The sequence below is a fragment of the Salmo salar genome, chromosome ssa17 (genome assembly GCF_905237065.1).
Source record: "Salmo salar chromosome ssa17, Ssal_v3.1, whole genome shotgun sequence".
NCBI lineage: Eukaryota > Metazoa > Chordata > Actinopteri > Salmoniformes > Salmonidae > Salmo > Salmo salar.
The window spans coordinates 913294-938835 of NC_059458.1; the positions used below are offsets into that span (position 1 = coordinate 913294).

The following is a 25542-nucleotide window of genomic DNA, read 5'->3' on the forward strand; positions in this document are numbered from 1 at the left end:
GCTGAAACTTGAAGCAGCAACCATAGCACAATCAATTGGAAATGGACAGCTCATGGTGATGAAAGTAGGCACATTTGAGTAGACATAATTCATTTAAACCGTCTTCATTTTAATTAGACTTCACTAACAACAAGTGGGCTTTGTGTTGGAGCCCATTTCTTCCTATTTAAGAAATAAGAGGTAGGCCTATCTGTTTGACAGACAAAATTTGGCTATAGGCTGCTATACAGTGCATTCGGAAAGTATACTTTTTCCACATTTTGTTAAGTTACAGCCTTATTCTAAAATTGATTAAAACATTTTTTTCCCCTCATCAATCTATACACAATACCCGCATAAAAATACAGCAAAAAATAATACGAAAAAAATTACTGAAATATGACATTTACATAAGTATTTCAGACCCTTTACTCAGTACTTTGTTGAAGCACCTTTGGTAGAGATTACAGCCTCAAGTCTTCTTGGGTATGACGCTACAAGCTTGGCACACCTGTATTTGGAGTTCCTCCCATTCTTCTCTGCAGATCCTCTCAAGCTCTGTCAGGTTGGATGGGGAGCGTCGCTGCACAGCTATTTTCAGGTCTCACCAAAGATGTTCAATCGGGTTCAAATCGGGGCTCTGGCTGGGCCACTCAAGCACATTCAGACACTTGTCCCAGAAGTCACTCCTGCGTTGTCTTGGCTGTGTGCTTAGGGTCGCTGTCCTGTTGGAAGGCGAACCTTCGCCCCAGTATGATGTCCTGAGCGCTCTGGACCAGATTTTCATCAAGGATCTCTTTGTACTTTGCTCTGTTCGACCCTCCGATTTGACACACTGAACTCTATCAGAGAAGTAGTTGGTGGACCAGGCGAGGCAATCATTTGAGTCTGCCGATAAGAATGTGGTGATTGACAGAGTCGAAAGCCTTGGCCAGGTCGATGAATACAGCTGCACAGTAATGTCTCTTATCATTGGCAGTTATGACATAGTTTAGGACCTTGAGCGTGGCTGAGGTGCACCCATGACCAGCTCTGAAACCAGATTGCATAGCGGAGAAGGTATGGTGGGATTCGAAATGGTCAGTAATCTGTTTGTTAACTTGGCTTTCGAAGACCTTAGAAAGGCAGGGTAGGATAGATATAGGTCTGTAGCAGTTTGGGTCTAGAGTGTCTCCCCCTTTGAAGAAGGGGATGACCGCGGCAGCTTTCCAATCTTTGGGAATCTCGGACGATACGAAAGAAAGGTTGAACAGGCTAGTAATAGGGCTTGCAACAATTTTGGCAGATAATTTTAGAAAGAGAGGGTCCAGATTGTCTAGCCCGGCTGATTTGTAGGGGTCCAGATTTTGCAGCTCTTTCAGAACATCAGCTATCTGGATTTGGGTGAAGGAGAAATGGGGGAGGCTTGGGCGAGTTGCTGTTGGGGGTGCAGGGCTGTTGATCGGGGTAGGGGTAGCCAGGTGAAAAGCATGGCCAGCCGTAGAAATATGCTTATTGAAATTCTCAATTATCGTGGATTTATCGGTGGTGACAGTGTTTCCTAGCCTCAGTGCAGTGGGCAGCTGGGAGGAGGTGCTCTTAGTCTCCATGAACTTTACATTGTCCCGGAACTTTTTTGAGTTTGTGCTACAGGATGCAAATTTCTGCTTGAAAAAGCTAGCCTTAGCTTTCCTAACTGCCTGTGTATATTGGTTCCTAACTTCCCCGAAAAGTTGCATACCACGGGGGCTATTCGATGCTAATGCAGAATTCCACAGGATGTTTTTGTGCTGTTCAACGGAAGTCAGGTCTGGAGAGAACCAAGGGCTATATCTGTTCCTGGTTCAACATTTTTTGAATGGGGCATGCTTGTTTAGGATGTTGAGGAAGGCACTTTTAAAGAATAACTAGGCATCCTCTACGGACGGGATGAGGTCAATATCCTTCCAGGATACCCGGGCCAGGTCGATTAGAAAGGCCTGCTCGCTGAAGTGTTTTAGGGAGCGTTTGACAGTGATTGACCGCAGACCCATTACGGATGCAGGCAATGATGCAGTGATCGCTGAGATCTTGGTTGAAAACAGCAGAGGTGTACAGTAGGGGGGAAAGTATTTGATCCCCTGCTGATTTTGTACGTTTGCCCACTGACAAAGAAAGGATCAGTCTATAATTTTAATGGTAGGTTTATTTGAACAGTGAGAGACAGAATAACAACAAAAATATCCAGAAAAACGCATGTCAGAAATGTTATAAATTGATTTGCATTTTAATGAGGGAAATAAGTATTTGACCCCCGCTCAATCAGAAAGATTTCTGGATCCCAGGTGTCTTTTATACAGGTAACGAGCTGAGATTAGGAACACACTCTTAAAGGAGAGTGCTCCTAACCGCAGCTTGTTACCTGTATAAAAGACACCTGTCCACAGAAGCAATCAATCAATCAGATTCCAAACTCTCCACCATGGCCAAGACCAAAGAGCTATCCAAGGATGTCAGGGACAAGATTGTAGATCTATACAAGGCTGGAATGGGCTACAAGACCATCGCCAAGCAGCTTGGTGAGAAGGTGACAACATTTTGTGTGATTATTCGCAAATGGAAGAAACACAAAAGAACTGTCAATATCCCTCGGCCTGGGGCTCCATGCAAGATCTCACCTCGTGGAGTTGCAATGATCATGAGAACGGTGAGGAATCAGCCCAGAACTACACAGGAGGATCTTGTCAATGATCTCAAGGCAGCTGGGACCATAGTCACCAAGAAAACAATTGGTAACACACTACGCCGTGAAGGACTGAAATCCTGCAGCGCCCGCAAGGTCCCCCTGCTCAAGAATACTTATACATGCCCGTCTGAAGTTTGCCAATGAACATCTGAATGACTCAGAGGACAACTGGTGAAAGTGTTGTGGTCAGATGAGACCAAAATGGAGCTATTTGACATCAACTCAACTCGCCGTGTTTGGAGGAGGAGGAATGCTGCCTATGACCCTAAGAACACCATCTCCACCGTCAAACATGGAGGTGGAAACATTATGCTTTGGGGGTGTTTTTCTGCTAAGGGGACAGGACAACTTCACCGCATCAAAGGGACGATGGACGGGGCCATGTACCGTCAAATCTTGGGTGAGAACCTCCTTCCCTCAGCCAGGGCATTGAAAATGGGTTGTGAATGGGTATTCCAGCATGACAATGACCCAAAACACACGGCCAAGGCAACAAAGGAGTGACTCAAGAAGAAGCACATTAAGGTCCTGGAGTGGCATTGCCAGTCTCCAGACCTTAATCCCATAGAAAATCTGTGGAGGGAGCTGAGGGTTCGAGTTGCCAAACGTCAGCCTCGAAACCTTAATGACTTGGAGAAGATCTGCAAAGAGGACTGGGACAAAATCCCTTCTGAGATGTGTGCAAACCTGGTGGCCAACTACAATAAATAGTCTGACCTCTGTGATTTCCAACAGGGGTTTTGCCACCAAGTACTAAGTCATGTTTTGCAGAGGGGTCAAATACTTATTTCCCTCATTAAAATGCAAATAATTGTATACAATTTTTGACATGCGTTTTTCTGGATTTTGTTGTTGTTATTCTGTCTCTCACTGTTCAAATAAACCTACTATTAAAATTATAGACTGATCATTTCTTTGTAAGTGGGCAAATGTACAAAATCAGCAGGGGATCAAATACTTTTTTCCCCCACTGTATTTGGAGTGCAAGTTCGTTAGGATGATATTCATGAGGGTGCCCGTTTTGATAGTTTGTGAGATTGAGGGCATCAAGATTGTAGGATGGCCGGGTTGTTAAGCATGTCCTAGTTTAGGTCACCTAGCAGCACGAGCTCTGAAGAGAGATGGGGCGGGCAATCAATTCACATATGGTGTTCAGGGCACAGCTGGGGGCAGAGGGTGGTCTATAGCAAGCAGCAACAGTGAGAGACTTGTTTCTGGAAAGGTGGATTTTTAAAAGTAGAAACTTGAATTGTTTGGGTTCGGACCAGGATAGTAAGACAGAACTCTGCAGGCTATTTCTGCAGTAGATTGCAACACCGCCCCCTTTGGCAGTTCTATCTTGTTGGAAAATGTTAGGCATGGAAATGTCAGGGTTTTTGGTGGTCTTCCTAAGGTAGGATTCAGACACGGCTAGGACATCCGGGTTGGCAGAGTGTGCTAAAGCAGTGAATAAAAGAAACTTAGGGAGGCGGCTTCTAATGTTAACATACATGAAACCAAGGCCTTTACGGTTACAGAAGTCAACAAATGAGAGCACCTGGGGAGTAGGAGTGGAGCTAGGCACTGCAGGGCTTGGATTAACCTCTACAGTCGTGGCCAAAAGTTGAGAATGACACAAATATTAATTTTCACAAAGTCTGCTGCCTCAGTGTTACTATGGAATACTGAAGTATAATTACAAGCATTTCATGTATCAAAGGCTTTTATTGACAATTACTTGAAGTTGATGCAGAGAGTCAATATTTGCAGTATTGACCCTTCTTTTCAAGACCTCTGCAATCCACCCTGGCATGCTGTCAATTAACTTCTGGGCCACGTCCTGACTGATGGCAGCCCATTATTGCATAATCAATGCTTGGAGTTTGTCAGAATTTGTGGGTTTTTGTTTGTCCACCCGCCTCTTGAGGATTGACCACAAGTTCTTAATGGGATTAAGGTCTGGGGAGTTTGATGGCCATGAACCCAGAATATCGATGTTTTGTTCCCCAGCCACTTAGTTATCACTTTTGCCTTATGGCAAGGTGCTCCATCATGCTGGAAAAGGCATTGTTCATCACCAAACTGTTCCTGGATGGTTGGGAGAAGTTGCTCTCAGAGGATGTGTTGGTACCATTCTTTATTCATGGCTGTGTTCTTAGGCAAAATTGCGAGTGAGCCCACTCCCTTGGCAGAGAAGCAACCCCACACATGAATGGTCTCAGGATGCTTTACTGTTGGCATGACACAGGACTGATGGTAGCGCTCACCTTGTCTTCTCCGGACAAGTTTTTTCCGGATGCCCCAAACAAGGGGATTCATCAGGGAAAAGGACTTTACCCCAGTCCTCAGCAGTCCAATCCCTGTACCTTTTGCAGATCATCAGTCTGTCCCTGATGTTTTTCCTGTGCGTGCAGATGCACTCACACCTGCCTGCTGCCATTCCTGAGCAAGCTATGTACTGGTGGTGCTCCGATCCCGCAGCTGAATCAACTTTAGGAGATGGTCCTGACACTTGCTGGATATTCTTGGGCGCCCTGAAGCTCTCCTTGAAGTTCCTGATGATCCAATAAATGGTTGATTTAGGTACAATCTTACTGGCAGCAATATCCTTGCCTGTGAAGCCCTTTTTGTAGAAAGCAATGATGATGGCACGTGTTTCCTTGCAGGTAACCATGGTTGACAGAGGAAGAACAATGACTCCAAGCACCACCCTCCTTTTGAAGCTTCCAGTCTGTTAATCGATCTCAATCAGCATGACAGAGTGATCTGGTTTCTGGGCACGATAGAATAGATAGATCATGCTTCACCGTAGGGATGGTGCCAGGTTTCCTCCTGATGTGACGCTTGGCATTCAGGTCAAAGAGTTCAGTCTTGGTTTCATCAGACCAGAGAATCTTGTTTCTCATGGTCTGAGAGTCTTTAGGTGCCTTTTGGCAAACTCCAAGCAGGCTGTCCATGTGCCTTTTTCTTAGGAGTGGCTTCTGTCTGGCCACTCTACCATAAAGGCCTGATTGGTGGAGTGCTGCAGAGATGGTTGTCCTTCTGGAAGGTTCTCCCATCTCCACAGAGGAACTCTGGAGCTCTGTCAGAGTGACCATTTAGTTCTTGGTCACCTCCCTGACCAAGGCCCTTCTCCCCCAATTGCTCAGTTTAGCCGGGCGGCCAGCCCTAGGAAGAGTCTTGGTGGTTCCAAACTTCTTCCATTTGAGAATGATGGAGGCCACTGTGTTCTTGGGGACCTTCAATGCTGCAGTAAGTTTTTGGTACACTTCCCCAGATCTGTGCCTCGACACAATCCTGTCTCGGAGCTCTATGGACAAATCCTTCGACCTCATGGTTGGTTTTTGCTCTGACATGCACTGTCAACTGGAGGACCTTATATAGACAGGTGTGTGCCTTTCCAAATCATGTCCAATCAATTACATTTACCACAGGTGGAGTCCAATCAAGTTGTAGAGACATCTCAAGGATGATCATTGGAAACAGGATGCACCTGAGCTCAATTTAGAGTCTCATAGCAAAGGGTTTGAATAGTTATGTACATAAGGTATTTCTGTTTTTTATTCTTAATAAATGTGCAAGAATTTTTTTAAACCTGTTTTCACTTTGTCATTATGGGTTATTATGTGTAGATTGCTAAGGATTTGTTTTTATTTAATCCATTTTAGAATAAGGCTGTGAGGTAACAAAACGTGGAAAAAGTCAAGAGTTCTGAATACTTTCCGACTGCACTGTATCTAAGTCTCTAGTCTGTCCAAGATGTGAGGATAAACAGTAGACTTGTTTTGTGCTGTCCAGTTTATGTTTTAATTATTATTTTGGGTATAGGGGAGGGTCACTTGTTTTTTTTCAAGCTTTCAAGGAGGGTTTAGCTGGAGTATTTTTTTTTTTTTTGCTGAATGGAGGGCCAACCATTTTCATTTCAGAGGTCTGATTTTCTTCTTGTTAACGTTATTATAAATAACGTTCACTCTAATCAGTTTGGATTTGGAATTGTGAATATAAATGACACTTTATTTTCCCTTATAATCGCTGTTAACAAATATGAAACCAGCCATATTGCAGCAAACTGAAGCATATCACCATATCAACTTTACCAATGTAAAGTTAATGAAATGCTGTGCCATATTTGCAGAATTTTAATTCCCCAGCCTTTTAACTTGCAGGGATGGGCACTCTCAAATGTCTTAATTATAGTCTACCACAACTTTCTCAGTTTCCAATTCATGTTAAATATTAGCCACTATATAGCCTGAAATTAAACCAGGGTCTGTAGTGACGCCTCTAGCACTGAGATGCAGTGCCTTAGACCGATCCACCACTCGGGAGCCCTTCAACTTCCAATTTACTATTAGTTCCCTTCAGTTGGTATAGACTACATTTATCATTCTATTGTTTCATTTACCTTTAATCAGCTTCCTCTAAACTCCATCACAGCTGTGTGGTTGCCTGTGTGTGTGTTCGTGCCGTGCCATACAAAGAGAGTTAGGGGGGACTGGTGACGTTTAGTTTAGTGGCGGGCTGCTGACGGCCCAAAGTGGAGAATCAGAATTAACGGTACAGTTGTCTGTGAGGCAAGGTAGGCTTTCGACTGTACCTAACTGGATCAGAGTATTTTTGAATCTACCAATTGTTGCTGAAGCGGAGAGGGATATGCATATATTTAGATGACATTCTTTCATTGATCCCATGACATTCTTTCATTGAGTATAAGACTATCATCTGCATATAAATGGATGAGAGAGCTTCCTACTGCTTGAGCTATGTTGTTGATGTAAATTGAGAAGAGTGTGGGGCCTAGGATCGAGCCTAGGGGTACTCCCTTGGTGACAGGCAGTGGCTGAGACAGCAGATGTTCAGGCTTTATACACTGCACTCTTTGAGGGAGGTAATTAGCAAACCAGGCCAAAGACCCCTCAGAGACACCAATACTCCTTAGCCGGCCCACAAGAATGGAATGGCCTACCATTTGAAAAGCTTTGGCCAAATCAATAAAAAAACATTGCTTAGAATCAAGGGCAATGGTGACATCATTTAGGACCTTTTAAAGTTGCAGTGACACATCCATTACCTGACCGAAAACCAGATTGCGTACCCAAGTTTTTCCAACACTTTTGATAAACAGGGCAAAATTGAAATTGGCCTCTAACAGTTAGGATCAGCTTGATCTCCCCCTTTAAATAAAGGATGCACCATGGCTGCCTTCCAAGCAATGGGAACCTCCCCAGCGTAGCGATGTGCGCTGAGAGTCAGAAAGCAAGTTCAGGGAGTGAGTGTTTTTAATAAACAAATGAAACATAATACAAAACAAGAAACACGAACAACGCACAGAAAGGAAACAGAAACAATGACGACTGGGGAAGAAATCAAAGGGATTTACATATAAAGGGCAGGTAATCAAGAGGGTGATGGAGTGCAGGTGAGTGACGACGCGCAGATGTGTGTAACGATGGTGACAGGTGTGCACCATAACGAGCAGCCTGGTGATCTAGAGGCCGTAGAGGGAGCACACGTGACAGTACCCCCTCCCCAAAGCGCGGCTCCAGCCGCAAGACGCCGACCAAAATGATGAACCTGGGGATCAGGAGGGGACCAGTCACCTCTGCTGAGGCACAGGAAACCTGTCAGTCCGGAGAGAGAGCATACGTGACTGCACCCCCTCCCCGGTGCGTTCGTCTCCAGCCGCAGGACACCAACCCAAGGGTCGATCCCGGGGATCAGCAGCGGGAATTCTTGAGGTGGAGTAACTCTGCCAGATAACGGTCGAACCAGGGGCTGAACCTGTTTTTAATTCTCATTTTCTTTATGGGCCCGTATTTGTTAACGATACTACTGCAAATATTTAACAAAGTAGGTGCAAGCGACAGAGGGGATCAAGCTGATTCTATACCAATTTACAGAGGCCAGGTCATGAAGGAATGATTGCTCATTAAAGTTTTTTAGCAAGTGTCTATGACAAATCAGGACAGGTCGTTTCACTGAGCAGCCATCACGAACACAGGCTGTAAAACAGTGATCACTAAGGTCATTACAAAAAACACCAGACTGATACCTATCAGTGTTATTTGTAAGGATAACATCAAGGAGGGTAGCCTTTTCTGGGTGTTTAGAGTCATATATTGTGGGATTTGTAGTAATCTGAGAAAGATTTAGGGAGTCCCATTGCTTTAGGACTTGGTCAGGTGGTTTAACCTCTAGAGGATAAAATCCCGTTAACGGGATTGGTTGGACAACAACCAGTGAGATAGTATGGTGCGAAATTCTTAAAAAAAATAATCTCAAAATTAAAATTAAAGTATTATACGACATTTTAAAGATACTCTACTCGTTAATCCAATCACATTGTCCGATTTCAAAAAGGCTTTACGGTGAAAGCAAAACATTAGATTGTTTTAGCATAGCACATTAGCAAAAAAAAAAGGCATTTTCCAAGCACAGATATACAGCTAAAATTAAGCACTAACCTTTGACAATTTTCATCAGATGACACTCCTAGGACATCATGTTAGACAATACATGCATTTTTTGTTCGATCAAGTTCATATTTATATCCAAAAACCCAATTTTTACATTGGCGCGTGACGTTCAGAAAATGTTTTCTCCCCATAACTTCCGGTGAATAGGCACATACATTTACAGAAGAACTCATAAACGTTGACAAAATGTATAACAATTATTTAAAGAATTAATCTACTCCTTTATGCAACCACTTTGTCAGATTTCAAAATAACTTTATGGAAAAAGCACATTGTTCAATATTCTGAGTACAGAACTGAGCCTTCAATGCTAAGCTATACAGTTAGCCTACAACCACGGCATCGACAAATCTCTAAAAATATGTTCAAAATATTTTGTTACCTTTGCTGATCTTCGGCGGAATGCACTCGGAAGGGCACCCACTTTCACAAGAAATGTTCATTTGTTCTGCAAAGTCCATCATTTATGTCAAAATACGTCCGTTTTGTTGACCCATCCAGAACACTTTACAATGCCATGTGGCGTGGACACAAATCCATAGACGAAATGGTCAAAAGTTCCATTACCGTTTGTAGAAACACGTCAAACGATGTTTACAATCAATCCTTAAGGGTATTTTTTTACGTAAAATTGCGCTAATTTTACAACCGGGCAATAGGTAATAAGTCACGTGCACGCGCGTCATAAGACACCTGTCCTCAGACTGGCCAGTGATTGACTGAGCCACAATTTTCTGCCCGGTGACGGATGAAACCAGTTCCTAAAGACTGTTGACAGCCAATGGAAGAGTTAGGAGGTGCAACGTAAATCCTATGTCACTGTAGTTTTTCAAGGGATTCAAAAGAAAAACTACATTTCTAATTTCTCCCACTTCCTGATTCAATTTTTCTCAGGTTTTGTGCCTGCCATATGAGTTCTGTTATACTCAGACACCATTCAAACAGTTTTAGAAACTTCAGAGTGTTTTTTTCTACCCAAATCTACTAATAATATGCATATTCTATTTTCTGGGCCAGAGTAGTAACCTGTTTAAATTGGGTACGTTTTTCATCCGGCCGTGAAAATACTGCCCCCTAGCCCCAACAGGTTTTAAACATGTCCCGGGTACAGGTCGGTGCTTGATGGTGGCTGATAACACCCAGCGACTGTCAACAAAGTTTTTTGAAAGTATAATGTGTAAAACCAGCAAATCAAATTGCTTTGGGACAGACTTGGTGTAGACAACCGATCACTGAATGTGTTCCTTGGTAAAGATTGCCACTCCACCACCTTTGGAAGGTCTGTCTTGCCGAAAAAGGTTATAACCAGAAAGGTTAACATCAGTTTTCAAAACACTCTTTCTTAACCACGTCTCAGTAATGAGATTGGAGCTGTGAACCCACGCTTTCAATTGATAAATGTTAGTTAATAAGCTTCTAGTGTTAACGTGCAGAAAACCCTGGCTTTTACGAGAGCAGAAATCAGTGAAGTATATATTAGAGCACAAATCAGAATTGGGGCTAGAAACAGTAGATGGGCCAGGGTGTACGTGCACATTTCCAGATATAATTAGCAGTAATACAATCAGGGCATGACAGAGGTCAGGGAGAGCTCTGCAGTGTTGATTTATAACATTTGAATGTGCATTAGATGGCAACAAGATCATATAGTACAGCAATTTCATCAGGTAACATGAATACAAAGCCGACGAGAGGTGGTTAGAACAGGATGGGAGGCCAAGAGTCAGTGTAACCAATAGAATAAGAGTCCCGAGTGTGGGAACAAACACATTCTGTCCCAACAGCAGCCTTCACAAGCCCTGTTAAAAACACTGGAGACTGGAGCACATTAGGTTTATGACTGTGTCATGGTAATACCAGAATTATGTTTGTGTTTACCAAGAGCACTGAATCAAACTACAGTTGAATTATTTAATGATATGGTATGGTGTTTGTGTGCCTGTATATTAAGCAAACAGCATTTAGGATATTACTGTGGATTCACTTTTAATTTAATTAGCTAAGTGGAAAACGTAAGTAGACAGAAGTTTGTAATCAATTCTACAATAAACATTAAAAACATTAAAACAGCAAGATTGAGTAGAGATTAGGAAAGCATCCCAAATCATCCAGCCAATCTCTGCTAATGTAATTAGCCTGGGCCATAGTAGAAACTGCTCTGTACTTTAGGGGGCACTGGAATTGCACTCATATTAATCACGTATATTGGAGGGAGCATTGCATTATGCATCAGTGTTTCCTCTTTCGTCTGGAAGGAAAAAGGCCAATCTCCTAATGTTGTCCTGCTAATGTTGATTAGGCCATGTCAGAGGAGACAAGGCTATTTACTGTGATTACTGGATCTAATGGTATTTCGTGGATATAACGGAACTAGGCCAGGCTACTAGAGACAGTGCTGGCTAGACAGTTGGAGGAAAGTTTGAGTAATCACATCATCACTGAAATGAAAAGGTAGCGGAGTGGTGGTGGAATTGAGCGTGTGTGTGTGTGTGCGCGTGCGTGCACGTGCATACGCGTGCACACATACCCCCGCACTGAAGGATTGGCCTTGAAAGTGGATCCTGTGGTTTTTGCCATGACCTTGTCTCTGACCTTCAGGGTCAGACAGATGCTGCTGGGAGAAACAGGAGAGGAGAGTAGAGGATGGTTTTCGCTCTTTCTCTTTCTTGCTCTCTCTGCCCCCCTCTCTTTCTCTCTCTTTCTTGCTCTCTCTGCCCCATTCTCTCTTTCTCTCTCCATACTCTTTTAACTCCACATCTGTTTTTAAGCCACAGATGGATCATCAATAACATATGGTTCAGATACGTCGGAGCGGAGGCATTTAACTGGGCTTTAGTGGCCCTATCCATGCTGCCAGCTAGTCACTGGGTGGTCACATTCCAGCGGAAAGGCTTCGATTTATACTAGAAATAAACAAGCTGTTAACCTGCCCTCTGTCTGAGAGCACTTAATGCAGGGAGATCAACACATCACTGTCTGGCCAAGAATGAAGTGGCATTGACCGTCTGGCTCTCAGTGACAACAGACACACACACACACCCACACACACAGATCCAGCATTACTGTACTGTATAACTGTATTGTATTATACTGTATTATATGACTGGAATTATGCAGCTTGTTCAAACCATGATAAAGCTGAGAGAACATGCGATTCTGGTGCAGCACATGCAGCCTACAAAGTTACAAGTATAGGCTAGCGAATTTGATTTTAACTTAGAAAAATAATAGGGCATATTTGTATAATTATTAGGCTGATGCATATATAGGCTACCTTTCATAATTTTCCCCCTAAAGTTATTAACTAACCTCTTCTTTCTCTCTCTATTGTTGTTTCATTCCTTCCTAGATTTCAACAGTTAAATTAAATATGTTTTCTTGTCCTTATCTTCATCATTCTAATGACATGCTTAAATAATACACGACTAGAATTAGATGCAGAGAGCTTACACTTCCCTTCACAAAGATTGAATGGTTATGGGTCTGAATAAATAACTGCTTTAACCTACTGCTGTCGCGCGTTCGGTCTTCTTTCATACTACCCATGAGTTCTATTGGAAGCTGTATTTAACATTAAGCAAACAAGAGCTTGCATCCCTCTTCGAATAGTCATTTGGTATAAGAAATGCACAAGAAAATGTCCAGCAAGCTATTCTAGTATAGCTTTTCCTGCATGGGACTCTAAGAGCTAAGGAGAGATGCCAGCGGAGAACAGGTGCGAATTGCGCATGAGACAGAGGCTATAAGTTAGATGCTTATTATGCATAACCCATCATTCATTAGCTAAATATAAGGCAAATACTGCCTTGAATGTATTACCTGAAAGAGGTAGGCTAGGACATCTACTTGTGTGTGTGTGTGTGTGTGTGTGTGTGTGTGTGTGTGTGTGTGTGTGTGTGTGTGTGTGTGTGTGTGTGTGTGTGTGTGTGTGTGTGAATATACAGTTGAAGTCTAAAGTTTACATACACTTAGTCATTAAAACTCATTTTTCAACCACTCCACAAATTTCTTGTTAACAAACTATAGTTTTGGCATTTGGTTAGGACATCTACTTTGTGCATGACACAAGTAATTTGTCCAACAATTGTTTACAGACAGATTATTTCACTTATAATTCACTGTATCACAATTCAGGCTTGGAATATTCCAGAAAATTATGTCATGGCTTTAGAAGCTTCTGATAGGCTAATTGACATCATTTGAGTCAATTAGAGGTGTACCTGTGGATGTATTTCAAGGCCTACCTTAAAACTCAGTGCCTCTTTGCTTGACATCATGGGAAAATCAAAAGAAATCAGCCAAGACCTCAGAAAAAGAATTGTAGACCTCCACAAATCTGGTTCATCCTTGGGAGCAATTTCCAAACACCTGAAGGTACCATGTTCATCTGTACAAACAATAGTACGCCAGTATAAACACCATGGGACCACGCAGCCGTCATACCGCTCAGGAAGGAGACGCATTCTGTCTCCTAGATGAACGTACTTTGGTGCGAAAAGTGCAAATCAATCCGAGAACAACAGCAAAGGACCGTGTGAAGATGCTGGAGGAAACAGGTCCAACAGTATCTTTATCCACAGTGAAACGAGTCCTATATAGACATAACTTGAAAGGCTGCTCAGCAAGGAAGAAGCCACTGCTCCAAACTGTCATAAAAAAGCCAGACTACGGTTTGCAACTGCACATGGGGACAAAGATCGTACTTTTTGGAGAAATGTCCTCTGGTCTGATGAAACAAAAATAGAACTGTTTGGCCATAATGACCATTGTTATGTTTGGAGGAAAAAGGGGGAGGCTTGCAAGCCAAAGAACACCATCCCAACCGTGAAGCACAGGGGTGGCAGCATCATGTTGTGGGGGTGCTTTGCTGCAGGAGGGACTGGTGCACTTCACAAAATAGATGGCATCTTGAGGACGGAAAATTATGTGGATATATTGAAACGACATCAGTCAGGAAGTTAAAGCTTGGCCGCAAGTGGGTCTTCCAAATGGACAATGACCACAAGCATACTTCCAAAGTTCTGGCAAAATGGCTTAAGGACAACAAAATCAAGGTATTGGAGTGGCCATCACAAAGCCCTGACCTCAATCCTATAGAAAATTGGTGGGCAGAACTGAAAAAGTGTGTGTGAGCAAGGAGGCCTACAAACCTGACTCAGTTACACCAGCTCTGTCAGGAGGAATGGGCCAAAATTCACCCAACTTATTGTGGGAAGCTTGTGGAAGGCTACCCGAAATGTTTGACCGAAGTTAAACAATTGAAAGGCAATGCTACCAAATACTAATTGAGTGTATGTAAACTTGTGACCCACTGGGAATGTGATGAAAGAAATAAAAGCTGAAATAAATCATTCTCTCTACTATTATTCTGATATTTCACATTCTTAAAATAAAGTGGTGATCCTAACTGACCTAAGACAGGGCATTTTTACTAGGATTAAACGTCAGGAATTGTGAAAAACTGAGTTTAAATGTATTTGGCTAGGGTGCATGTAAACTTCCGACTTCAACTGTATACAGTGCATTCATAAAGTATTCAGACTCCTTGACCTTTTCCACATTTTGTTACATTACACCCTTGTTCAAAAATGCATTACGTTTATTTATTTTCCTTGTGAGTCTACACACAATACCCCATAATCACAAAGCGAAAACAGGTTTTTAGAAAAGTGTTTAAAAAATGGAAATATCTTATTTAAACAAGTATTTAGACCCTTTGCTATGAGACTCGAAATTGAGGTCAGGTGCGTCCTGTTTCCATTAATCATCCTTGAGATGTTTCTACAACTTGATTGGAGTCCACCTGTGGTAAATTCAATTGATTTGACATGATTTGGAAAGGCACACACCTGTCTATATAAGGTCCCACAGTTGACAGTGCATGTCAGAGAAAAAAACAACCATGAGGCCGATGGAATTGTCCGTAGGGCTCAGAGACAGGATTGTGTCTAGGCACAGATCTGGGGAAGGCTAGCAAAAAATGTATGCAGCATTGAAGGTCCCCAAGAACACAGTGGGCTCCATCATTCTTAAAGGGAAGACGTTTGGAAATAGAGCTGAGCAATTGGGGGAGAAGGGCCTTGGTCAGGGTGGTGACCAAGAACCTGATGGTCACTCTGACAGAGCTCCAGAGTTCCTCTGTGGAGATGGGAGAACCTTCCAGAAGGACAACCATCTCTGCAGCAGTCCACCAATCAGGCCTTTATTGTAGAGTGGCCAGATGGAAGCCACTCCTCAGTAGAAGGCACATGACAGCCCGCTTGGAGTTTGCCTAAATGACTCTCAGACCATGAGAAACAAGATTCTCTGGTCTGATGAAACAAAGATTGAACTCTTTGGCCTGAAAGCCAAGCATCACATCTGGAGGAAACCAGGCACCGCTTATCACCTGGCCAGTACCATTCCTACTGTGAAGCATGGTGGTGGCAGCATCATGATGTGGTGATGTTTTCCAGCGGCAGGGACTGGGAAACTAGCCAGGGTGAAGGGAAAGCTGATTAGAGCAAAGTACAAACAGATCCTTGATGAAAACCTGCTCCAGAGCGTTCAGGACCTCAGAGTGGGGTGAAGGTTAAACTTGCAACAGGACAACGACCCTAAGCATATAGCCAAGACAATGCAGGAGTGGCTTCGGGACAAGTCTTTGAATGTCATTGAGTGGCCCAGCCAGAGCTAGGACTTGAACCCGATCGAACATCTCTGGAGAGACCTGAAAATAGCTGTGCAGCGACGCTCCCCATCCAACCGGACATAGCTTGAGAGGATCTGCAGAGAAGAATGGGAGGAACTCCCCTAATACAGGTGTGCCAAGCTTGTGGCGTCATACACAAGAAGACTCAAGGCTGTAATCACTGCCAAAAGTTCTTCAACAAAGTACTGAATAAAGGGTCTGAATACTTATGTAAATGTGATATTTCAGTTTTTTTAAATGTGCAAATAAATGTTAACCTGTTTTTGCTTTGTCATTATGGGTATTGTGTGTAGATTGATGATGGGGGGGAAAAAAACTATTTTAGCAATTTTTATAATAAGGCTTTAATGTAACAAAATGTGGAAAAAGTCAGGGGGTCTGAATTCTTTCCTAATGCACTGTATATCAATCTTGGGCAGGATTATCTATTTTGGATGCAATTTCGATGGAATTGATGTAGACCGAGCAAGACTGCTTGCGCATGCTCAAATTCAACGCAACAATGTTCGAGTGATAGTTTTAAAACAGCCTATGTAGATGCATGCTAGCAAAGCCACTACACAACACTAAACAATACATTAATTGCACTATACCACTGCTACACCTGGCTACCAGCGTTGCCTTGTCTTGTAGCTAAACAGTTCATTCAGCCTCATTTACTGCCTTTGAAAAAACATAGCTGATATGGCTGACTTGCTTCAATAAATCTGGTTTCCACTGAAAATCGAGATGTACAAACTATGACATAAGGAGACGACAAGCGGATAACAGGCAATCCGTAATTTTGATTAAGACATTGAGCGAGCTTGGACGGACGTAGTCAATATAACAATTTCTTCAGAACTTTTGAAATGTACACCGATAGAATTCAGAACACCATTCGATGTTCAGTGTTCTCCCTGTACACCAAGTCAGAACCGTAGGATAAATAAAGGGGGCATATAAGCAGACAATGAAAGCTCTTACAATATTCAATGATTATATTTCTCAAAAACAGGTTAAAGGCTACATGTGCACCATCAAGTCAGAACAGTAGGCGAAATTAAGAGGTGAAAATATACCAAATTATTAGGGTGAGGCACATGGGCTACTAACAGCTTACTTCACAACATACACTTAAGTATGCTGTAGCTAAGAAAGTAATACTAAGTCCCTGGCATATTACATAATTTATGCAGCAGCATACAGGACATGTTTGGACTCACGTTGTTGTGCTGTGCTCACTTCAACAGGAAGATGGCACAGCGGTCTTTCGTGGGCAAATTTTGTCATCATCATCCCGAGTTGCGCAGTGGTCTAAGGCACTGTATCGCAGTGCTAGCTGTGCCACTAGAGATCCTGGTTCGAGTCCAGGCTCTGTCGCAGCCGGCTGTGACCAGGACACCAATGGGGTGGCGCACAATTGGCCCAGCGTCGTCTGGGTTAGGGGCGGGTTTGACCGGCAGGGATGTCATTGTCCCATTGCGCTCTAGCAACTCCTGTAGCGGGCCAGGTGCATGCACGCTGACACAGGTGTACAGTGTTTCCTCTGCACATTGGTGTGGCTGGCTTGCGGGTTAAGCGGGCATTGTGTCAAGAAGCAGTGCAGCTTTGTTGGGTCGTGTTTCGGAGGACGCACGGCTCTCGACCTTCGCCTCTCCCGAGTCCGTACGGGAGTTTTAGCGATGAGACAAGACTGTAACTACCAATTGGATAGCATGAAATTGGGGAGAAAAAGGGGTAAAAAAATTAAATAAAACAAAATACAATAACTTTCATCAAAGTCTGGCATTCTCTGGATTTATGGCACTTTCAAGACAACTGGGAACTCTGGGGGGGGGAAAAAATGTTGAATCATGATGACGTCAGTGATCTTCAGGTCGTAGCTCTAGAAAGATAACGTAGTTCCCGATTTACAATTCCGAGTTTGATGAAAGTTCAAAACATTTTTCCCGAGTTCCCAGTTGTCTTGAACTCAGATTTTGCAGTTCCGAGTTAAGTTGTTTTGAGCGCGGCACAAATCATGATTCATTGACAGCATGGCCAATGCTGAATGTTTGTCATTTTAAACTAGGAAAAGACTAATCTTAGACTTGGGACTACACAGCCACTCCACTGAATAGCAGGCTAATGATTGATTTGCAATGCTTGCCACTGATTCCTTCCAAACCACTCATTGTTGAATTTGCGTTTTTTGAACTTGTGTAATATTTATGTCCAATCAAAGCTACTGTAGATATAACGTGATTTGATATAATTTTATCTGTGGCCAATGACTTTGAGCCTTCTTGGATGGGCACTTCTAATGTAACTCTATGGCAGCACCCAAGGGGCTTGAATTTTTTAGCTCTACCATTATACTTGGCGATATCGTAGTGTCCACATGAGTGACAGAACAGTGAGCCAATCACGACGCAACGCTGTGTATTTTCTGCTGGCTTGCTCCACCACACAGAAAGCACTGAACTAGGCTGAAACACCTGCATTTTGGAGCTGCCTTACTCAAGAAAACAAAAAAGAGATCATGTTTGTATGCGGCTTTATTAACTCAATGATATATATATTTTTTTTACCTTGTTTGCAAACTGATATGTGACACTTATTAATGTCAAAATAAATAAAAAAATGCTAAAAATGTCACGCTCAAAAGAGGTGCCCTGAATGACAGGTCCCGAGTGTGTGTCCAGATTTTGGTCTGTTGCATGTAGCATATCCTATCCTATTTATTGATGATAGGCGCTGCTTTACTGATGTTGCGAGACATTGCAAGTCAAGAAATTGCGAAATACAGCATTGCATTGCGAGATAGTTTTTTGATTGCCGATAGATAGGCCAGGTGCACGGTTCTGACTCCATCAGCCTGGTGACCAATCTGTCTATACTGGGACACCTCTCTCTCCGTCTTTTGCTAGCTCGCTATTAAAGATGTGTGTTTGATTAGTTGCAGTGCTTCCAAAATACTGACTCTTTCATAGCTTAAATACACAAAATGATTATGATTAGTCTCTTCCAAAATACTGACTCTTTCAGAGCTTAAATACACAAAATGGTTAGTCTCAGGAATCAGGACTAATAAAGCCAATGCAGCTGCCTGTTTTACAAATGGTAGGTCTACCACAGGGATGGGCATTCATTGAGGGACCTCCTTTGAGGGCCAACACTTTTGGCTACACCCCAGTAAGCAAAAATATATTTTTGGTGTGGTCTGGACTGGCTTTTTTTTATTTCAGCATGAACGGATCGGACCAAATCTGAACCAATAATAGACGTCTATATTTGGTCTGGTCTAGACCAGCCTATATTTGGCCCAAACATTGAAGTCCATAATTGGTTCAGATTTTGTCCGGTCCAGACTGGTCTTGACTTGGCCCAAACATTTGAACCAATCATAGACATCTATGTTTCACAAGTTTGGACAGCACAGTAGAGCACAGCACAGTACAGTAAAGAAAAGTAAAGTATGGTTCAGTACAGTAGAGTACAACAGTACAGCACAGTAGAGTATAGTACTGGATTGTACCCTACTCTACTCAAGACGTCTTTCATTCAGAAGCGAAAATGAACCTGATTTTCAAATTTTGCAAAAGACATCTTTTCACCTTTTCATTCAGTACCTAAAATGAGCTTAACTTCAATGTCTGGAAAATACTTATTTTCTACGTCATTTTGTTTACTGGGATTATTCTAGTTTCGCGGGGGTATAGGAGGAGGGTGGCCATGAGTCGATTCCTAGTGGAAGATGTTTCTTTCTACTAAATGCCATAAGTCACGGTATTTAACTGACTTTAAAGGGCTTTTTTATGTAACGTAGACGCAGGGTGTCAGGAAGGAGGTGCAGATGGGGAGTTTAATAATAACCAACATGGAGAGTTACTAAACAAGTGAAGCATCTGGACAAGAGAACTGAACCAATACTGCCTGAATAGTGATGCTAAGGAGTGCTAGATAAAGGGGAAATAATCAGGGTAGTGATGTCCAGGTGTGCCTCATGAGAGTTGCCAGATTCGTTTTCTGTATTCAGGGTTCACTCAAACATTGTTTTAAGCTTTGGTTTACTATTGACAGATACAGCTGATGTTGGGATTGTATATCAATTTGCTCTCCTTAAATATTTCATGTGATTCATTCGTTTCAGACTCTGAATTGTTAAACCAAACTTTTACCACCAGCTCCTGATATCAGGGCCTATAAACTGCAACCTATCTCCTGAATTAGCCAAATGCACAAGTACGCCCAGCTGGGCACACATGCCAACGGGACATTCAAAACTGTAATATCTTATGCTTCACGGAGTCGTGGCTGAACGAGGACACTATCAACATACAGTTGGCTGATTATACGCTGCACCGGCAGACAGATATGTACAGACACAGCGGTGTCTGTTCTATCCTGCTGTTCTATACACTATCCTGCTGTTCTATACACTATCAACCTAGAGAGTTTTAATCTGTATTTTTTGTAGCTGTTTACATAGTGCCAGCCTCTGACTGTGGTGGTAAGACAGCATTGAATGAGATGTATTCCGCCATAAGCAAACAAGAAAACGCTCACCCAGAGGCGGCGCTTCAAGTCGCAAGGGACTTTAATGAAGGGAAACTTAAATCCGTTTTACCAAATATCTATCAGCATGTTAAATATGCAACCAGAGGGAAAAAACTCTGGACCACCTTTACTCCACACATAGAGACTCATACAAAGCCTCTCACCCTCCATTTGGCAAATCTGACCAGAATTCCATCCGCCTCATTCCTGTTTACAAGCAAAAATTAAAGCAGGAAGCACCAGTGACTAGATCAATAAAAAATTGATCCGATGAAGCAGATGCTAAGCTACAGGACTGTTTTGCTAGCACAGACTGCAATATGTTCCGGGATTCCTCTGATGGCATTGAGGAGTACACCACATCAGTTATTGGCTTCATCAATAAGTGCATCGATGACGTCATCCCCACAGTAACTGTATGTACATATCCCAACCAGAAGCCATGGATTACAGGCAACATCCGCACTGAGCTAAGGTCTTGAGCTGCCGCTTTCAAGGAACGGGACTCTAACACGGAGGCTTATAAGAAATCCTGCTATGCCCTCCGACGAACCATCAAACAGGCAAAGCATCAATACAGGACTAAGATTGAATCGTACTACACCGGCTCTGAAGCTCTTCACAACCGAGAGCTGCCCAGTGACACGTGGCAACCAGACGAGCTAAACTACTTCTATGCTCGCTTCGAGGCAAATAACAATGAAACATGCATGAGAGCACCAGCTCTTCCGGAAGACTGTGATCATGCTCTCTTCAGCCGCAGGGCCAGACGGATTACCAGGACGTGTACTGCGAGCAAGCGTTGACCTACTGGCAAGTGTCTTCACTGACATTTTCAACCTCTCCCTGTCCGAGTCTGTAACACCAACATGTTTTAAGCAGACCACCATAGTACCTGTGCCCAAGAACACTAAGGAAACCTGCCTAAATGACTACTGACCCGTAGCACTCACATCTGTAGCCATGAAGTGCTTTGAAAGGCTGGTCATGACACACATCAACACCATTATCCCAGAAAACCTAGACCCACTCCAATTTGCATACCGCCACAACAGATCCACAGATGACGCAATCTCTATTGCACTCCACACTGCCCTTTCCCACCTGGACAAAAGGAACACCTATGTGAGAATGCTATTCATTGACTACACCTCAGCGTTCAACACCATAGTGCCCTCAAAGCTCATCAACAAGCTAAGGACCCTGGGACTAAACACCTCCCTCTGCAATTGGATCCTGGACTTCCTGACGGGCCGCCCCCAGGTGGTAAGGGTAGGTAACAACACATCCGCCACGCTGATCCTCAACATGGGCCACTCAGGGGTGCGTGCTCAGTCCCCTCCTGTACTCCCTGTTCACTCATGACTGCACAACCTCCAACACCATCATTAAATTTGCCGATGACACAACAGTGGTAGGCCTGATCACCGACAACGACAAGACAGCCTATAGGGAGGAGGTCAGAGACCTGGCCATGTGGTGCCAGGCCAACAACCTCTCCCTCAACATTATCAAGTCAATGGAGATGATTGTGGACTACAGGAAAAAGAGGACCGAGCACACCCCCATTCTCATCGACGGGGCTGCAGTGGAGCATGTCCAACAAACTAACTTGGTCCAAGCACACCAAGACAGTCGTGAAGAGGGCACGACAAAACATATTCCCCCTCAGGAGACTGAAAAGACTTGGCATGGGTCCTCAGATCCTCAAAAGGTTCTACAGCTGCACCATCGAGAACATCCTGACTGGTTGCATCACTGCCTGGTATGGCAACTGCTCGGCCTCTGACCACAAGGCACTACAGAGGGTAGTGCGTACAGCCCAGTACATCAATGGGGCCAAGCTTCCTGCCATCCAGGACCTCCTATACCAGACGGGTGTCGAAGGAAGGCCCTGAAAATTGTCAGACTCCAGCCACCCTAGTCATAGACTGTTCTCTCTGCTACCGCACGGCAAGCTGTACCGGAGTGCCAAGTCAAGGTCCTAGAGGCTTCTAAATAGCTTCTACCCCCAAGCCATAAGACTCCTGAACAGCTAATCAAATGGCTACCCAGACTATTTGCATTTCTCTCCCTCTTTTACACCGCTGCTACTCTCTGTTGTTATCTATTCACAGTAACTTTAATAACTCTACCTAAATGTACATATTACCTCAACTAACCTGTGCCCCTGCACATAGACTCTGTACCGGTACAGGGGGAAAAAGTATTTGATCCCCTGCTGATTTTGTACGTTTGCCCACTGACAAAGAAAGGATCAGACTATAATTTTAATGGTAGGTTCATTTGAACAGTGAGAGACAGAATAACACCAAAAATATCCAGAAAAACGCATGTCAAAAATGTTAGAAATTGATTTGCATTTTAATGAGGGAAATAAGTATTTGACCCCCTCTCAATCAGAAAGATTTCTGGCTCCCAGGTGTCTTTTATACAGGTAACGAGCTGAGATTACGAGCACACTCTTAAAAAAGACACCTGTCCACAGAAGCAATCAATCAATCAGATTACAAACTCTCCACCATGGCCAAGACCAAAGAGCTCTCCAAGGATGTCAGGGACAAGATTGTAGACCTACACAAGGCTGGAATGGGCTACAAGACCATCGCCAAGCAGCTTGTTGAGAAGGTGACAACATTTGGTGTCATTATTCGCAAATGGAAGAAACACAAAAGAACTGTCAATATCCCTCGGCCTGGGGCTCCATGCAAGATCTCACCTCGTGGAGTTGCAATGATCATGAGAATGGTGAGGAATCAGCCCAGAACTACACGGGAGGATCTTGTCAATGATCTCAAGGCAGCTGGGACCATAGTCATCAAGAAAACAATTTGTAACACACTACGCCGTGAAGGACTGAAATCCTCCAGCGCCCGCAAGGTCCCCCTGCTCAAGAATACATATACATGCCCGTCTGAAATTTGCCAATGAACATCTGAATGACTCAGAGGACAACTGGTGAAAGTGTTGTGGTCAGATGAGACCAAAATGGAGCTCTTTGACATCAACTCAACTCGCCGTGTTTGGAGGAGGAGGAATGCTGCCTATGACCCCAAGAACACCATCTCCACCGTCAAACATGGAGGTGGAAACATTATGCTTTGGGGGTGTTTTTCTGCTAAGGGGACAGGACAACTTCACCGCATCAAAGGGACGATGGACGGGGCCATGTACCGTCAAATCTTGGGTGAGAACCTCGTTCCCTCTGAGGTCATTGTAAATGGGTTGTGGAATACGTATTCACAACGCATTGACAATGACCCTGAGGAAACGAGGCCAAGGCAACAAAGGAGTGACTCAAGAAGAAGCACATTAAGGTCCTGTAGTGGCCTAGCCAGTCTCCAGACCTTAATCCCGTAGAAAATGTGTGGAGGGAGGTGAAGGTTTGAGTTGCCAAACGTCAGCCTCGAAACCTAAATGACTTGGAGAAGATCTGCAAAGAGGAGTGGGAGAAAATCCCTCCTGAGATGTGTGCAAACCTGGTGGCCAACTACAAGAAACGTCTGACCTCTGTGATCGCCAACAAGGGTTTTGCCACCAAGTACTAAGTCATGTTTTGCAGAGGGGTCAAATACTTATTTCCCTCATTAAAATGCAAATCATTTTATAACATTTTTGACATGTGTTTTTCTGGATTTTTTTGTTTGTTATTCGGTCTCTCACTGTTCAAAGCGTCAATTAAATAAAATCCATGGCAATATTTATTGAGGGTATGCCCTTTTATATTGTTATTTACACAAAACATTGATGTCCTTTGGTAATGGTGTCATTTCCACCACTGAGGGCAAATTCCTCATTAATAAAGTTTTGTCAAGAGAATGTTAATTTAGTTACCATGGAAACGTATTGTGACACTAAAGCACATGGCTGCAGCAGACAGTTGTTCCAGAAGTGATGTCCAGAAGTTGAAGAAAAATCTAGGTAAATATTACTTGTGTAGAGAATATTGTTATTGTCAGTAATTTCCAAACAGGCTATAAATTCTTTAATTTGTGGTAGAATTTAGATTTTTGAAATATATTTGATGTATTTAGTGTTAACTATATGCTAGCTGTAATACTAGCCAAAGCATGCTAAGCAGTCTTTCATTTTTCTCCAAAAACAGTAGAAGCGTCATTTCCATCATAGTCATTTCCATCACAAACTTAACTGTGGTGGAAATGACAGAACGTGGTGGAAATTACAAAAATACATTGTTATTACTTTTTACTCTTTTTACTTTAGGCTTATTTAATCATGTTTTAAATTCCTTTAATATAGAAAATGCTTCAATGTGTGCACAATTGGAGAACTTAAATAGTATTTTTCCTTGTTTTTAGACAATACCTTATAAAACAGCACAGAGGTCACAGACGTAGAAACAAAATAAAAATGTATCCTATACGATACCAGGAACATCTGCAAAAAGATAGCGAGAGATACTGGAAGAAAAAGGCAAGAGAGAAGTGAAATCTATCTCTGAGCTTACAAAGCGAGAACAAAGAAGCAAGAGATGGCAATGGAAATGCAACCAACGGAATAGAAGACAGACTTTAAGAGAACAGTTGAAATGGAGACCTACCTATCAGGCAACACACCACCTCAGTCACCAGATAACTTGCAGCCAGAACATGAGGCCATCATACCTGCCCCTAACTTACCTGCCCCTGATGCATGCCCTGATACCCCTTCCTCATCATCTGCAACAGGAATGAGAAGTTGAACACTTGCTGGAAGGAAAAAGGTTGGAAGAGGTCACTTAAAAACATAGCGATCTTTGCATGACAAATGTCAAACTTGATAAAGTTTAACGGAAAACTGAGAAATACAAAAAAAGGTATGATCAATTGATGAAGAAAATGGAGAGACAATATTCCCCAAAGACAAATACAAGACAGAAAATGAAGAGAACTCCAAAGAACTTGAAGGATTTTATTGTTTCAAAATGCCATCCTTGCAGAGTTAAAGCAAAAGTATCAAAAAATACGCAGTGCCAAGGACAAACAAGTGGCTTCAAAAATGCTCAGAGGCAACATCCTGAGAAAGTATGGCCTGGATAACGCCGCACACAGAGAATTTGGCTTTTCAGCAAAAGCAATGAGGGCAAATGAAAACAGGCCAACAAGTATGCAATACTCCAGGAAAAAGCAGTGTAACATAATTACTACAGCCACAGAAGAGAAAATTACTAGATTATATGAACGTGATGTCAA

The 25542-nt window shown here is 43.0% G+C and overlaps 1 protein-coding gene across 1 annotated transcript in view; it reads left to right on the plus strand.

The window, feature by feature from the left end:
- Positions 1-3680: 3680 nt before the first annotated feature.
- The window catches only part of LOC123728309 (low-density lipoprotein receptor class A domain-containing protein 3), a 115199-nt gene continuing 93337 nt past the window's right edge, over positions 3681-25542 (plus strand). Inside the window, exon 1 of the mRNA XM_045700349.1 lies at positions 3681-3737. Coding sequence (XP_045556305.1) covers positions 3681-3737 — 57 coding nt within the window. The remainder of the gene's footprint in view (positions 3738-25542) is intronic.